The sequence below is a fragment of the Eleutherodactylus coqui genome, chromosome 3 (genome assembly GCF_035609145.1).
Source record: "Eleutherodactylus coqui strain aEleCoq1 chromosome 3, aEleCoq1.hap1, whole genome shotgun sequence".
In the NCBI taxonomy this organism is placed as follows: domain Eukaryota; kingdom Metazoa; phylum Chordata; class Amphibia; order Anura; family Eleutherodactylidae; genus Eleutherodactylus; species Eleutherodactylus coqui.
The window spans coordinates 56973926-56989097 of NC_089839.1; the positions used below are offsets into that span (position 1 = coordinate 56973926).

A 15172-nucleotide genomic window follows, 5' to 3' on the forward strand; every position below is an offset into this window, starting at 1 on the left:
GTCTGTATTAGTCAGTGTCCATAATAGTGTGCACACTACTGTCGTTGGACCGGTCTTACATTTCTGGCAGCTTTCACTGTTACACCATTGGGGCGATGCCAGCATCTATGAAGCCCAAGTTCTCTGCAAGAAGGTAGACTAGTTCTCCATGCACGTTGTCCGTCATCTTTGGAACTTGTCACTGGTCTTGCATTGCTTTCCCATGCGCTGCTCCTCAGAATGGGGACACCGTGCTCACGTCTCTCCAATGGCTGTCATCATGTCAGCACTTTGCAGTGTTCACTGCTCTGTGGCTGTTGCCTCTCTCCTGCTGTACTCACTCCGCCTGCAGTGACGCAGGTCCGAGTCTTATAAACCAGGCGCTTACGGTGCCAAACTTTCTGGAGCTTAACCCTTTCCAATCCAATTTGTATCCTGGTTTTCCTAGGAGGCTTACTCTTTTTATGCCATTATACAACGGCACTATCTGCTGGCTAAAGCCAGTACTGCATGAGGTGACACGTTGGATAGGCTCCGACAGCAGAGAGGCTGGCAATATACAGTAAGAGAACCCCGACAGACGTCTTCCAACATCAGAGCTGTACAGCCTTCAATCATAATGTCTTCAGAGGTCAGACAGTGGATTGGAAAGGGTTAAGGCTAAATTGGCATGTGCGAATTTTCATTCACACAAGGGAACAAATTTTCTCCTATGCCCTCACAAGAATCCACTTATAGTTGTCGGATATATGAACTCCACTTCTCAATGAGACTTACCATATTCCAGCGCTTTCTTCCAGACCATTTCTAGTTATTAGTAATCTACTATATTCTTCTGAAGCGACTTGTAGGCATTAGTTTCCCAGTATATGCACCAGTTATTTACTACGGTAGGTAAATAAGTGCAGTACAATATAAACTCTAAGTATATGTGTAGCACATCATTATTTTTCCTTTTATGTCTGTACGCTTCTATAAGGTGGGCTGAAAATATGGGATGGAGAAGGGTATTGTGTAAAAATAAAAACACATTTAAAGTAGCTAGCACAGAGTAAAATAACAGGTGTAGCATATAGCAGATTATTAGAAATGAGAATATTTTATTTTGCAGCACAAACAAGGTTCTGAGGCCGCTTCTATTGTGATTCCTCCGCTATGAGAACCTGTAGTTTTACCTCCCGTAAAAAGCTTCCTATTTCCACATTGCAAATGTGCTATTGTGTGCATGATCCTAATGCTAAGGGAGAAAAAAAGGAAGAAAAAACAGGTAGGGAAACAAGCAAGAAATTGTGGTTTCTTTCTTTTTGCATTGAATGGAATATCGAGTTAGTGCTGTTACTCGCAGAAAGGTTCCTTTTAAAACAGAGTCTATTGATTGTTGTGAACTGCAGACATAAAGCAAGTCATTAAAGGCAAACAGCATTTAAGAATTTCAGGTTGGGAATCATTTCTATGGCAACGTGTGTCAGAGCAGAATAATCACTTAACTATTTCACAGGAAACACCCACATTATGATCCGCGGCCCCCGGCTAGACACAAAACTGCAAGTATTATAGATGTACTCGAGACCTACAGACGCTAGTTTTAAGTACTGAACTGCATAAGTCATTGTACTATAGATCCACTAGTAATCCACACTGGAGCACCGTACCACCCATCATATACAGTGCATAGAGATTGGTGCCATGATCCGTAATACTGGTCCAATATATACAGCTTATGGCACCGGAATACAATATAGAGAGTACATTAATATTGACCTCATGATGTCATTTTACCATTTCAGATCCCAACAGCACAGCTATGGAGAGGCTGGTGGGGCCCAAGAGATAAATGTCTGGGAAGGATGCCAACAAGCCATGGTACAAAGATAAAGGCCTAGACTTGTAAATTGAATCGTTGCCCCGAGACATAATAGTCTTTAAAAGCCCAATTAACACACGGCGATTGTCGCTTGAACGAACAAACAAGCAAATTAACAACTTTTTTGCATACATTTACACGTAAAGATAATCGTTTGAAATCCTCTCCATTTCCCTCATTATCTAAAGTAAGTAGTGTATATGTTGTTTGCTCAGCTGGGCCTGTGTTTATGCAAGGAATCTCTGGCCCAGAGCTTTTTAATTAGTGTGAAAAAAAGCCATTGTCTTCTGCAGGCATGCGGAAATAAGTAGTCATTGTATTTTAGCATGGCAAACAATCGCCCCTCCCCTTAAGTCCTTTGAAAGACTGAACAACTTAAAAAATTCCATTTAAACCACACGAAACCAGGCAGAAACTCAGTGATAAACAACAAATGAACGAATAGTGCACAATGGTTTTGCATTTACACGTAACTATTATCACACAAATTAGTTTGTTTGAACATTTTCTGAGCGATAATCGTTGCGTGTAAATGAGCCTTTACATGAGCAGATAATCAGCTCGTGCTAATGACTACTGACCGACAATGAGCAGGTCTGTCAGTACTTGTTACATCCATATATACAGGCAGATTACCTGCTCTATGAAAGCAATCTATCATTAAACACAGTCATTTGTCTCCATACAGCTGCCATTGATCGGCTCCACACCTCCCTGTTCATACGAAGGAATATGCAGCCAAGCGGCAAGAATTTTCATGCGCACATAAACAAGCTCATCATTGGTCCCTTTACATGGCCTGGCTGCCGAGCGAGTGAGCATTCAGAGGAATGTCTGGGCCTGATAATTGGTCCACACAAAAGAACTATAATGGCCCTTTTACACAGGCCAACAGTCTTACAAATGACTTCACGAGTGCTGACGTCACAGCTAAGGTCGTCGGCGCTCGTGCAGAGTGTTTACACAGAAAGACTTATCGTTGGATCGCAGGTTTCTCGTCCGCTTCTAGCTCAGCGCTTCACCTTCCATGTGAAGCACTGAGAGTGGAGCCTTTACGCAGGACGAGCAGCCAGCAAGCCAACAATGTTTAAGTCAGTTTAACAAACCGCGAACGAATAGTGAGCAATTTTGGTGCATTTACACTGAACGATTATCGCTCAAATTAATTCGTTTGAAGGAATTCGAGCAATAATCGTTATGTGTAAATAGGCGTTAAGTCTAACATTGATTAAAAAAATTAAATTTGTCTTCAAGTAAGCAGTTTATCCTAGACAGGCATCCCTATATAAGTAATGGATTGAACCACCGCAACCGCCATCTGCTTTATTTGAATACCTTGCCATGGTGCGCTATGGTATTGGTGTAGCATGCTATGCTCATAGTAAGGCCTCATGTCCACGGGCAAAAGAAGAATTAAAATCCGCAGAGGATTTTAACTCTTCTCCTGCCCACAGATCCGCATCCCATAGGTATGCATTGACCACCCGCGGGTAGATAAATACCCGCGGATCGTCAATAAAAGGGATTTTTAAAAAAATGGAGCATGAAAAAAAATGGACCATGCTCCATTTTCGTGCGGGGCTCCCGCGGGGACGGCTCCCACGGGCTTCTATTGAAGCCTATGGAAGCCGTCCGGATCCGCGGGAGACCTAAAATAGGAATTTACTCACCCGCTCCGGCTCTTCCCTTCGCCGAGGCTCCAACTTCTCTCCGTCGCGGCCGGACCTTTTTTCTTCGGGCTGGAGCATGCGCGGGGCACGTCACAGACGTCATCCTGCGCATCCGCCGGGCCGAAGTAAGAAGATCCGGCCACGACGCAGAGATGACGCCGCGGCGAAGGAAGGATCCAGAGCGGGCGAGAGGTAAGTTTATTCTTATTTTCAGAGCTCATGTCCACGGAGGGACCCGCTACGGATTCTCCATGGAGAATCCGTAGCGGGCCTGATTTTCCTCGTGGACATGAGGCCTTAGTCTGCTAGAATGGCACGCTATATAATTAGCATAGAGCGCTATGGCATGATGCCCATATAGAGCAGCATACCAATAGCACAAATGGCAGTTGCTATATCTGCAGTTAGAATGAATGTATAACAAACAGTCTGGAAGCCTAAGGGTCCTTTTACATTTACAGATATGGTCCTGATGACTAGTGCCGATTAACAAGATAGTTGATCTTTACACAGGCCAATTCAAACTCGATGGTGGACGAATGATATTTCATGAATTGTTTGTCCTCCATATAGTATCAGCAGCTCATTCTCAGTTTACATGGGGAGATGTGCTGCCAACAATTTTTTTTTGTATCACATGAAGATGCGATTACAACAGTTAATCAGCTGCACCTTCACCCTGCCCAATGGTCAGGCAAACAAACTTTCTTGCTTGATCATCGGGTTGTGCAAAAGGCGCTTAATTCCACCTTTCTGTACGATTACGCTGCCCCCTGCTGATGTGCATCTACTGTTCAGATCCCCTTCTGGTTTGTTCCGATGACTCTTTCCTTGTCAGCTAATGATCTCCTGTATTGGTGGCCACATTGCCTATACACGTACTAAGCATATATTATTGTTTGTGGCAGTTAATGTACAGTATTTCTTATAAACTCCAAGGTGGCTCATGACTTTATTGCTCAGGTAGTATATTGTCATAGTGAGTGTATAATAGCACTGCTTCGATAAGATGGTCAGTTACATCAATTAATCAAACCTGGGCAACATAAGGCTACAGACTAATGAAAAAGAGTGTAGACTTACTATTGATCTGATGTTTTTCTCTTTTACCAGTGCGAGAGAAGACTTGTAGCAGTTTGCAAGGTCCTCTTTGTGGCTGTCGCTTAATTGACCTCTTGCTATAGGACCAACAGTGTGAATAACATCTGGAAGAAAAAAAGACAATACTTTAACAATCAGATTCACAGTCTTTAACTTGCATGAACCAGTGTTTTTAATTTCTGAAAAAAAAATATCTGTATGGTCATTGAATGAAAACATTTCTGTTTACACTTAAAGGGGATGTCCAGTCATGGGACAACATTGCCCCTATAGCTCCAACTGTGTTAAAATGACAAAAAGAATCCCTCCTCGGCTGCAGTGAACCAACATTGTAGCCTCACCTTGCTCCCAGTGCTTATTGTTACTGATGATGTCATCAGAAGTTACCTGACCACTGCAGTATCACTGTTCTAAACTCCTGGCATCATGGTGCCCAGGATGTGAGCGCTGTTGCCAAGAGAACAGGCAGGGACACTGCAGCCTCTGGTTGGCTGGAGCAGTCAGGTGATTTTGGATGACATTATCAGTAACAGTGCAGTGGAAAATCCTCTTTGATCGAAGTACAACTGTAGCAAGAATTATCCTGCCTAAATCCAGGATGAGAGCGCTTACCTTCACACATAGATTTCAACAAATTGCAGATGTCTGAATGTAGGGCTATTGGATAATTATTTTAAAGTGTCTCATTAAGTCAGCAACTGTCCATATGCCCTTTTATAGATCATATGGATGTAAAGGAAGGGTCTACTGCTTAGAGCCCCCTCTATCAGCTGCTGTACAGTAGAGAGCACTAAAAAAAAAATTCTTACAATGTAACCACTTCACTTTCCCCACTGATGGCTAAATTTGAAATTGGACAAACTGGCAATTCCAGCTGATTATTTAGGTTCCCAGAACCCATTTAAAGAATGGTTACAAAATCTGTTGAGGAGGGCCAGGGTCAGTTCTAGGTTGATGCCCTTTGAAATGCCTTATTTTATAGTGTACCCTACAGTGCCAAAATAATACAACCAAAAAGTGTCAAAAACATTGCCGTAAGGTGCCCATAAAACACAACCAGACAGTTTCCGAAATAATGCTGTCCAATCAATAAACTAAAGAATGTACAGAAGCTGAAAGATTGGGGCACCAAGTGAAGGATTGCATGTGCAGACAGATGCAAATTCTGAATGTCCAGGTCATCTAGACCAAATATCACCCCCATCAGAAGTGACAGGTATAGTGATTTTGTGAGTTGTGTTAAGGAGTGTCTATTAGAGGAAACCCATTTACTGTACTATATGTCATTTTAACCCCTTAGTGACTGAGCTTTTTTGTTTTTTTCTATGTTCGGCTTTTCCTTCCCCCTTTTAAAAAAATCATAAGTTCTTTATTTATCCATCGATGTCGCTGTATGAGGGCTTGTTTATTTCCAATGGTACTATTAAATGTATCATATAATGTACTGAAAATGTTTTTAAAAATTTAATGTGGAGAGAAATGGAAAAAAAACAAACATTTCGCCATCTCTCAGTGCGTTTTGTTTCTACGGCGCACAAACTGCAACAAAAATGACATGATAACTTTATTGTATGGCTGAGTACAATTACTACAATATCAAATTTATATATTTTCTTTGCTGTACTACTTGTGTTTTTTTAAATGATATCCAATTTTTTTTTAAACTATTTCCGTCTCCATCTTCTGCTCACAATAACTTTTTTATTTTTCGGTCGATTTAGTTGTGCGAGGCCTCATTTTATGCGGGACGTCCTGTAGTTTCCGTTAATACCATTTGAATACATACAACTTTTTGATCGCTTTCTATTATATTTTTTTTTGGTGATCAAAAAAGCTAATTTCTGGCCTTTTTTTTTTGTTTTCAGACGACATTCACCGTGTGGGGTAAATAATGCATTACTTTCATAGATCGGACTTTTACGGATGCAGCGATACCAAATATGTGTTTTTGTTTTATTATTTAGATTCTTTTATTGTACATATGGGAAAGGGTTTTCTTCTTTTTTTTTAACTTTTATTACTTTTTTTTCAAAAATGAGTAAAACTTAATTGTTCTTATATTTTCTTTTAATCCCCTTAGGGAACCACAGCATGCAATGCTATGATTGCTCCTGCAGTATGATGTAATGGCACAGCATTACATCATAGTGCGATCTGATAGGCAGCCTATCAAGCCACCCCACGGAGATGGCTTGATAGGCATTCTGCCAGGACAGCCCTGGGGCCTTCCAGAAGGCTTCCGGCTGCCATGACACCCACATGGCTCCCTACGATCTCATGGCAGGGACAAACGGATGGGTCTCCTGATCATCGTTGGGGGGATTTAATGGGGTTAACAGTCCCGATCGGCCGCATGGCTTGCCTAGACTGTTACCACTGGGTGTCAGCTGTAAGAAAGAGCTGACACCTGTGATGTACGGTGGGAGATAGCCCTGCGATTTTCCATTCATACACACTCTGTAGCTGCGGGACATAAACACACGATAGGGCAGTTACCAAGGGGTTACATTTCTTTAAAAAATCCAATATTACACTTTATGAAAAGAAATGCATTTTCCATATAGCAATCCGGAGAAGCAGAAATATAGCTTTACGCAGCTCCGGTATATAATTTGGCTGTGCATGTGAAATCTAAAAAGGTGAGATGCTGTCGGGGTTATTTTGAGCTTGTTTGGTAAGACATATTTGATTTTAAGAAGCTGAGCACATCTCTATAAGATTACATCTCTTGAAAAATCTCTTACACATTTTGTTTTTAATTCCTTGCCTATACTTTTCTAGAGAAAAAAAAGTTAAAATGAGCTGCAGATACAGTATACACATCATTAGGTAGAGGGCATGGAGCGAACTGCACTCCGACATATGTGCTCTACAGGATATTTTTACCTGCTGCTGATTTCTATGTTTTCTGAACAAGATGGACTTCCAATTTCTGGATTCTGGGAAAGCTTTGGGATAATTGGTAATTACCCAGCATCCTCATGCCCCAAAACAGTTACAAATGTAGCAAATGTTAACTTGACATTTAACGTGTTATAATGCCGTAATTTAACTACAATATATTACAAGGCTGTAAATAGAGTTATCACAATGCGCCAGTCATGTTAATGAGTGCTACATATGTGTATATGCAGATGGGAATAACTGATCAAAGAATTATTAAGACCTTGATATAAAAGGTCGTCTCAAGGTCCTAGATTTACTTTTTTATTGGCCATAATCTCACTGTGATGAGTTAATGCTATCTGGCCAAATATCTAATATATATCTTAGCCGGATATGGTGCAGTTTGTTATTAAAACAACTCTGCCTCGTGTACGAACTATCTATCACTACACTTTAAGCCACAGACGAACACTCATTCATCATCACCATAGCATCTACAAGTAAATTCATGCCTCACATCATCTTCATCCACACAAGTGGTGCTAAGCCACTTCTCTCCATCCAACACACAAGCCTACATCGTAAAATGTACACTTTTTCATCAATCTGCTGGGCTTCCACATCAACTGTTCAGGAAGGGCAAAATCTTCATTCAACAGATTCCAAAGTTATGTCCTGTGAAATTATGGTACATCCTCGAATATATAAAGCAGCGAAGCGGAGCACCGAGCTGGGCAATCAGAAAATGAGAAAACAAGAGGACCTCCACGTTGGCTTCTCCTGGATATTTCATGTATTCAAAATAACAGACGCCTTCGTATTATAAGTTTTATTCCTAATTCCACTGAGCAACTTGAGCATAGATAGATAAGTGCAGTCCATCAAATAGATCCAGACAGGGGCGTAACTATAGAGGGTGCAGGGGATGCGGTTGCACCTGGGCCCAGGAGCCTTGGGGGGCCCATAAGGCCTCTCTTCTCCTTATAGGGAGCCCAGTACTATGAATAAAGCATTATAGTTAGAGGCCCTGTTACATATTTTGCACCGGGCCCAGAAGCTTCAGGTTACACCTCTGGATCTAGAGACCATAGAGTATGGACAACATGGGAAATACTTTTTGAGAACATGTTTACTAACGGTCTACAACTTAAAGTGGTTTGGTGTTAAAAGTCTGATCAGTGGGGTTCTCATCGCTGAGACTTCCATCGATACATAGAACGAGCACCCTTGTCCCTCTCTTCTGTCACTGCGGGGATGCTTCTCCCACCCACTTGGATGTTACATTGAATGAAGCGATGGCTGTATAGGCATAGTCACTGTTCCATTCATTTAAATGGGGCTGATAGAAATAGCTGAGCGCCTGTATTCCACTATCTCCGGCAGTCCCATTGAAAATGGGAGTCTCAGCGGTAAGACCCCAACTTTCAGACTTTTATCACCTATCCTACAGATATATAATAAAAGTTAATTCTGGTACAACCCCTATAAAGGAGATTTCTAGAAGTAAAAGGTTATCAATACATAAATCGGTAGATGTGTAACTACTCAGAAACTCTGCTGTTTAACAAGAGGCTGCAGTGCTCGAATGAGCGCTATGGCCTTCGCTTAGCACAGTGACATTGTGTTCATTTGTCACATGGGACTGAGCTACTATACTATGTACAGCCACAATGAAATTAATGGCACCATTTCTAGTATGCAGAGAAGATGCCACAGCGCTCAGGCGACAGCGTCAAAAAGCCTTGCAGACATAGTCCTGAGCAGCAGACCCCTCCACCCCACCAAACACTGATCACCTATCCTCAGGATACAAGTACCAAAGTATATATATTTTTGCTGCACCAGTTTTTTTGAACCCGGAAGTGACTTAAGAGAAAGCAGGATGGTCCTATGCATATATATGTTTTTTCAGCTGGATTGTCGTATCACCATATGATTGTGATTTGCCACAATGAGGTATTTTTGAAGAGGTCGCATTGCTTGGTTGTACTCAAAGCTACAAAGGGAAGTTCTTACTCATTCACCATATCTTTCTTTGCATGTTATCTTATTAAAATCTGAACTCTTCACATCTAGTTACTTTAATTGAGCTTAGGGTCATCAGCACCTGCAAAAGGGTAGACTATTGTGGGGCAACATAGAAAAGGTGGTACGAGGGTAGCAAAATATAAATGCTGCCATGAATGTAACTTTCCTCTACTAAGGAAGGAATATATTATAGTTCATTCAGGCCAAAAACTGATATAAAAATAGTACAATGGCCTAGATTTGGTAAAAGGCATAAGAATAGTAGATTAAGAGAGCAAAACCTCACCACTGATAATGTACTCACTGCTGACTTTAGGAAAATGGATATCAATGTCAGTTTCTTATCTATTATAGAATAATAACTTTTTGTCCTAGAATGTCCGTCCTTGGCCATTATGAATAAAATCAAAATCTACCATTTAATCCACTAAAACACAGAATAAGTAATAAGAAAAATATATTACATTTCTGTGTTCAATGTCTCTGCATACAGAAATCATAAAGGGATTCTTTAGTTTCTTTATCTTGTGCTAACGTAAATTAGAATTAGATATTAAAGGAGATGTCCCGCGCCGAAACGGGTTTTTTTTTTTTTAAACCCCCCCCCCCCGTTCGGCGCGAGACAACCCCGATGCAGGGGTTAAAAAACCCACCCGCACAGCGCTTACCTGAATCCCGGCGGTCCGGCGTCTTCATACTCACCTGCTGAAGATGGCCGCCGGGATCCTCTGCCTTCGTGGACCGCAGCTCTTCTGTGCGGTCCACTGCCGATTCCAGCCTCCTGATTGGCTGGAATCGGCACGTGACGGGGCGGAGCTACACGGAGCCGCTCTCTGGCACGAGCGGCTCCATAGAAGACTACAGAAGACCCGGACTGCGCAAGCGCGGCTAATTTGGCCATCGGAGGCCGAAAATTAGTCGGCTCCATGGGAACGAGGACGCTAGCAACGGAGCAGGTAAGTATAAAACTTTTTATAACTTCTGTATGGCTCATAATTAATGCACAATGTATATTACAAAGTGCATTATTATGGCCATACAGAAGTGTATAACCCCACTTGCTGCCTCGGGACATCTCCTTTAAGGAATTTCATCATCTACACTGTACGTTGATGGTGTTCCTCAGCCCCATTTTTAAGGAGTGAAGTGTCATATTGTCGAGTTATGGCAACACAAGGTTCAGAATACGATGCAGCAGATGGAGTAATAAAAGTATACAATATTTATTTACGAACACAAAACTACCAGTGAACAATAGAATAGTAATGAGTAAGTAATTGAACTTTTATCTTCGACTTTCCAAACACAATGTACCATCAATGATGAAGTAGTAATACCCCTCTGAGCAACAGCAATAACACGTAGCTACATGCATTATGGTTTGACAGAAATACAAACTATGGAACGCAATATACAGTCTTCCTTATTAACTCCCTCAGTCCTTAAAGGGGTTTTGTCATTAAAAAAAATATATATCTAAACTTACCTATTCCTTCCTTGTCTGTCTCCTTATCACATCTTCTCCTGGTTGAGCTTCTCCACTGCCCCAGATCAGCTCACTGCAGGCTGAGCCCAGCTTGTTATGAAGGCTGCTCATCACAAACTCCTTCCTGCTGGGTCAGTAAAGGTCACATCCCTGTGCTGTAGCTTTACTGCCTAGGAAGGAATTGTAATCTATTTCAGAAACAGCTCGCATGAGCAATCTCTGAAGAAGATAGGCAGTCCTCTTGCTGGCCTGTGAGCTGTGACATAACGTACATTGGGAGACGGCCAACCTAATGTAGGTAACCTCACAGGAAGGAGCAGAATCAGGCAAGTGGAGGTGAAGTGAGCCCCCTGGACTGCAGGAGACAGGAGAAGATAAGGGAGGGAAAGATCTGGTAAGTAGACTGATGGGGGAGGAATAGATAAGTAGAGCATTTTTCTTTTTTAGTGACAGAACCCCTTTAAATAAAGAACTGGAAAGCAGTGGAAAGTTGTCCCTCCAAGTCTCATGCCCCTAACACAACATCATTGCTGCAGCAGACCTGCTGACTAACTATTTATCTATATTGGTGTACACATGTAAAGTCTCGGCTGAGGCTGGCCTTGCGGTTTGATGCACTAGAGTCGCAGCCTCAATTGACCCAAGCAGTCCTGCAGGGTTGTCCAGGGTGGGAAGCACAACTCTCTACTCCTGTCTTCTCTCTGGTGCTGATCAGCCCTGTCTCAAGGCCGTTAAGATCCATCTCTCTCTTCATCCCTGGCAGTAACAGCTCTACAGTCTTTTTTTATAATCTCTGTGCAACCCAGCCAACATTTTTTTAGTTTCCAGTCAGGCGCTCGCTCAGATCTCTCACTGGTCTTTTCTCACAGTCCCTACATTCCTTCACATCTACTACGCAGCAAAAGTTGTCTTTTATATGAGGGTATAATCAGTTTCCTGTGAGCATGCTGTGTTCTGTCGCACCAAATTTTGAGCAATTTCTGGAACATTTCTTCAGTTCATCTTTCTGGTACTCCCTTGGTGTGAGTCTCTTACAATATGAGCCAACTCTTCCAACTCAACTGAATACTGGCTCAGGGACTGCACAATTACATATAATGTAGTGGCCCAGAGGGTACTACAGAGCAGTCATGCATTCAGTAGTGTGAATACCTGTCTATGGGCTCCTCAGGAGATATAGAAGGTATCGTACAGGCGAGAGACCCTGTCTTTTTTCTAAATGGACAGGTTAAATTCTATTCTGCCCTGCAACAGCTTGGTTCGGATTGGCTGTTTGTCATTAATTTCCCTGATTGGTGGAGGTGGAGGGGTCGTTAGAAGCCCTGGAAAGTGAGCAAGGTGAGGTAGGAAAGGAGTCAGAGTCTGGAGAAGAAGTGCGGGAAATGACAGGAAGTAAAGGATGAGTTGTTGTCGGGAGGTAGACAAGTGAAGAGGTGCAGCATGGTGCTGCAGGATTTAACAAGTTCATCAGCGTGGAGTGGAGAGAAAAACTAACCGGAATCAGCCCAAAGTGGAAGTGAGGATCAAATCACAGTCTCCGCAACAGTGAGTGTGATCTGCCCCTGGGAATCTCAATGTCAGTAGCAGTGCAAATGGTTGGATCTCAATCAATTCCCATTTCTACAAAGTAATTCTTAATTAAATCCCCAGATAACTAAGACTGGTGGGTTCATGAAAGTGTTGAAGAATAAAAAGGAATGCGCTATTAATGTTGCTAGAATATTTGTTAAAGTGAATGCTGGCTAAAATCTGCAAACCGTGAACTGTATCTTCTCATGTGTGGAATAAGCGTCGAGTAAACAGTGTACCTTCAGTTAACCACAAGGGATTAGTGGACTCGTTTCAGTTATTTCACCACCATTCGTCAGGGTTTACACCCAAAGGTACTGGCGTCACGTGACATTACTTCCTCAAACACCTACGTTGTGCATTCAACATTGCCCCTATGTCTGACCGAGCTAGACCCAACACAGCCATTACGGGGAGGGAACGCAGAGCCATCATTGACAGCGAGGTCTCCCTATAATAGCGGGTGCCCCGCTCGGACGTTGCAATAGTAAAAATGCTTAGTGTGCTAATTAAAGTACATGATGAAGCCTTGTCACACACATATCCAACTGCAATATAACCCATATCATTACTAAGCTGTGTTTTCTGTTAGTAACCCCTATTACCTAAATATGGAAGAAGGAATCCAAAAACTTAATTTTATAGATAATTTCATAATATTATTGCCTACTACCTCTGCCTACTTTCAGCAAAATTGTTCTCCATATGGAACATAATAGAGAGTTTGGCTGAAGAGGGAGTCATTCAAGCTCTCACAGTTCCCTCTACTCCTTCTAAAGCTGAGCCGAGGAATCACAGAATAATAATGACTGGGCTTTAGGGCGCCCACCCACTGGCGATTTTTTTTCCCTGCGAAATTCGCAGCATTTTTTTCTCTGCAGGGGTCTATGGGACTTGTAATTTACCGCGATTTTGCGCGATCGCGATTTTAACATTACAAGTCCCATAGACCCCTGCAGAGAAAAAAATGCTGCGAATTTCGCAGGGAAAAAAATCGCCAGTGGGTGGGCGCCCTTAGTTTGCAATTTACAGAGGTTGCTCACTAAGACAACCCTTCTCCATATACCCATATGCACGTAGCAAAAAGGGTCCCATTCAATTGTCCAGACTGGATATCATCTGTAAATGGCAGCTCTTGTTTTAGAAAACAGTGTAGCAATATATTATATGGTGCCCTATTTAATTACATAGGCTCTAAATAAATACTATATCACCCCTACAGCATTGCTGTATGAGAAATATGAATGTGTCTACCGCTTCTCCTTCTAATAACATCATTGGCTTGAACAGCTGCTACTAAATTATAAAGGCAGTGCTGATTGACAAAACCTTTAAAGTGAGCCTGCCATGTCCATGGGTCAACATGGCAAGCGTCATAGCTTTGCAGCAACCCATTGACTCTATCCCCCCTTTGCTTTTGTTCTTACTCCCCCACTATTCCCCCAGACTGAGGCCCATTAGATTAGGCTCCTGGAATGCTTTAATTCTGGCAAGTGGGTGGTCTCCACTGCTGTCAATATTATCTGAGGTCAGGGATTGAAAAAAAGCAATAGAGACTGCCAATGTGACAGATTCAAAGTGCTAGGAGCTATATATAATGAGACTTGGAAGAGGGGATAGAAGAAAGGAGAGTAAGAAGAAAAAAAAAAGAAACTGTGATAGAGTCAGCGGCCTCACGAACCCAAGAATACGCCTGGTTCTTTTTAATTTTACCTTTGCTGAATCTACTTTTATACAGTAAAGAATTTCAGAAAAATCAAGGAGGAAATCTGTCAGGCATTCAAGATGCCATTGTTCTTCTAGGTAATCCATCAGTAGACTCTGGCTTCCGTTTCATCAGGAAGCAACTGCTGTTGAGTATTTTGCAGTTGGTAATGTCAAAATGTAGTATGTTACAGTATAGAGATGAGCGACCATACTCGATAAGGCAAACTACTCGAGCGAGTAGTGCCCTATTCGAGTACCTGCACACTCGTCTCTAAAGATTTGGGTGCCGGCACGGGTGACAGGTGAGTTGCGGCGGTGAGCAGGGGTTAGCGGGGAGAAGAAAAGGAAAGAGAGATCTCCCCTCCGTTCCTCCCTGCTCTCCCCTGCCGGCACCTGAATCTTTAGAGACGAGCGGGCAGGTACTCGAATAAGGCACTACTCGCTCGAGTAGTTTGCCTTATCGAGTATGCTCGCTCATCTCTATTACAGTAGAGTTCCATTGACTGATACAGCAATGGAAAAGATGATGGCGCACAGTCCTCCAAATTGTAGTAATTGTGAACTACTCAGTAAAAATAAAAACATTCTCTAGGCATTGTAGTCAAGAGCTGGTAACTACATATGATAGAATTATTTACCTAGCTTACAAGTACCCAGCACCTCTGAGCTCATGGATGAAAAAGTGAGACACAAAAGTCTAATTTATGAGCAAATATAAATGGTTTATTGTCTACAGTAAACTTCTCATCGACTGTGCTAATAAGCCGAGAGTCCAAGTAGAAACATGTTTACCAAGTTCTCTTCACGCATTCGTAACCACAATCTTTACACTCAAACAGCTCCAATATAACTCTTGATGCTGTCAGTCATTGCTTACCAAGT

The 15172-nt window shown here is 42.2% G+C and overlaps 1 protein-coding gene across 2 annotated transcripts in view; it reads right to left on the reverse strand.

Moving 5' to 3' along the window:
- The window catches only part of MACROD2 (mono-ADP ribosylhydrolase 2), a 1963046-nt gene that overhangs the window by 690926 nt on the left and 1256948 nt on the right, over window positions 1-15172 (reverse strand). For both annotated transcript variants that reach the window (XM_066595626.1, XM_066595625.1), the window contains exon 6: window positions 4597-4718. In XM_066595626.1, coding sequence (XP_066451723.1) covers window positions 4597-4718 — 122 coding nt within the window. The remainder of the gene's footprint in view (window positions 1-4596; window positions 4719-15172) is intronic.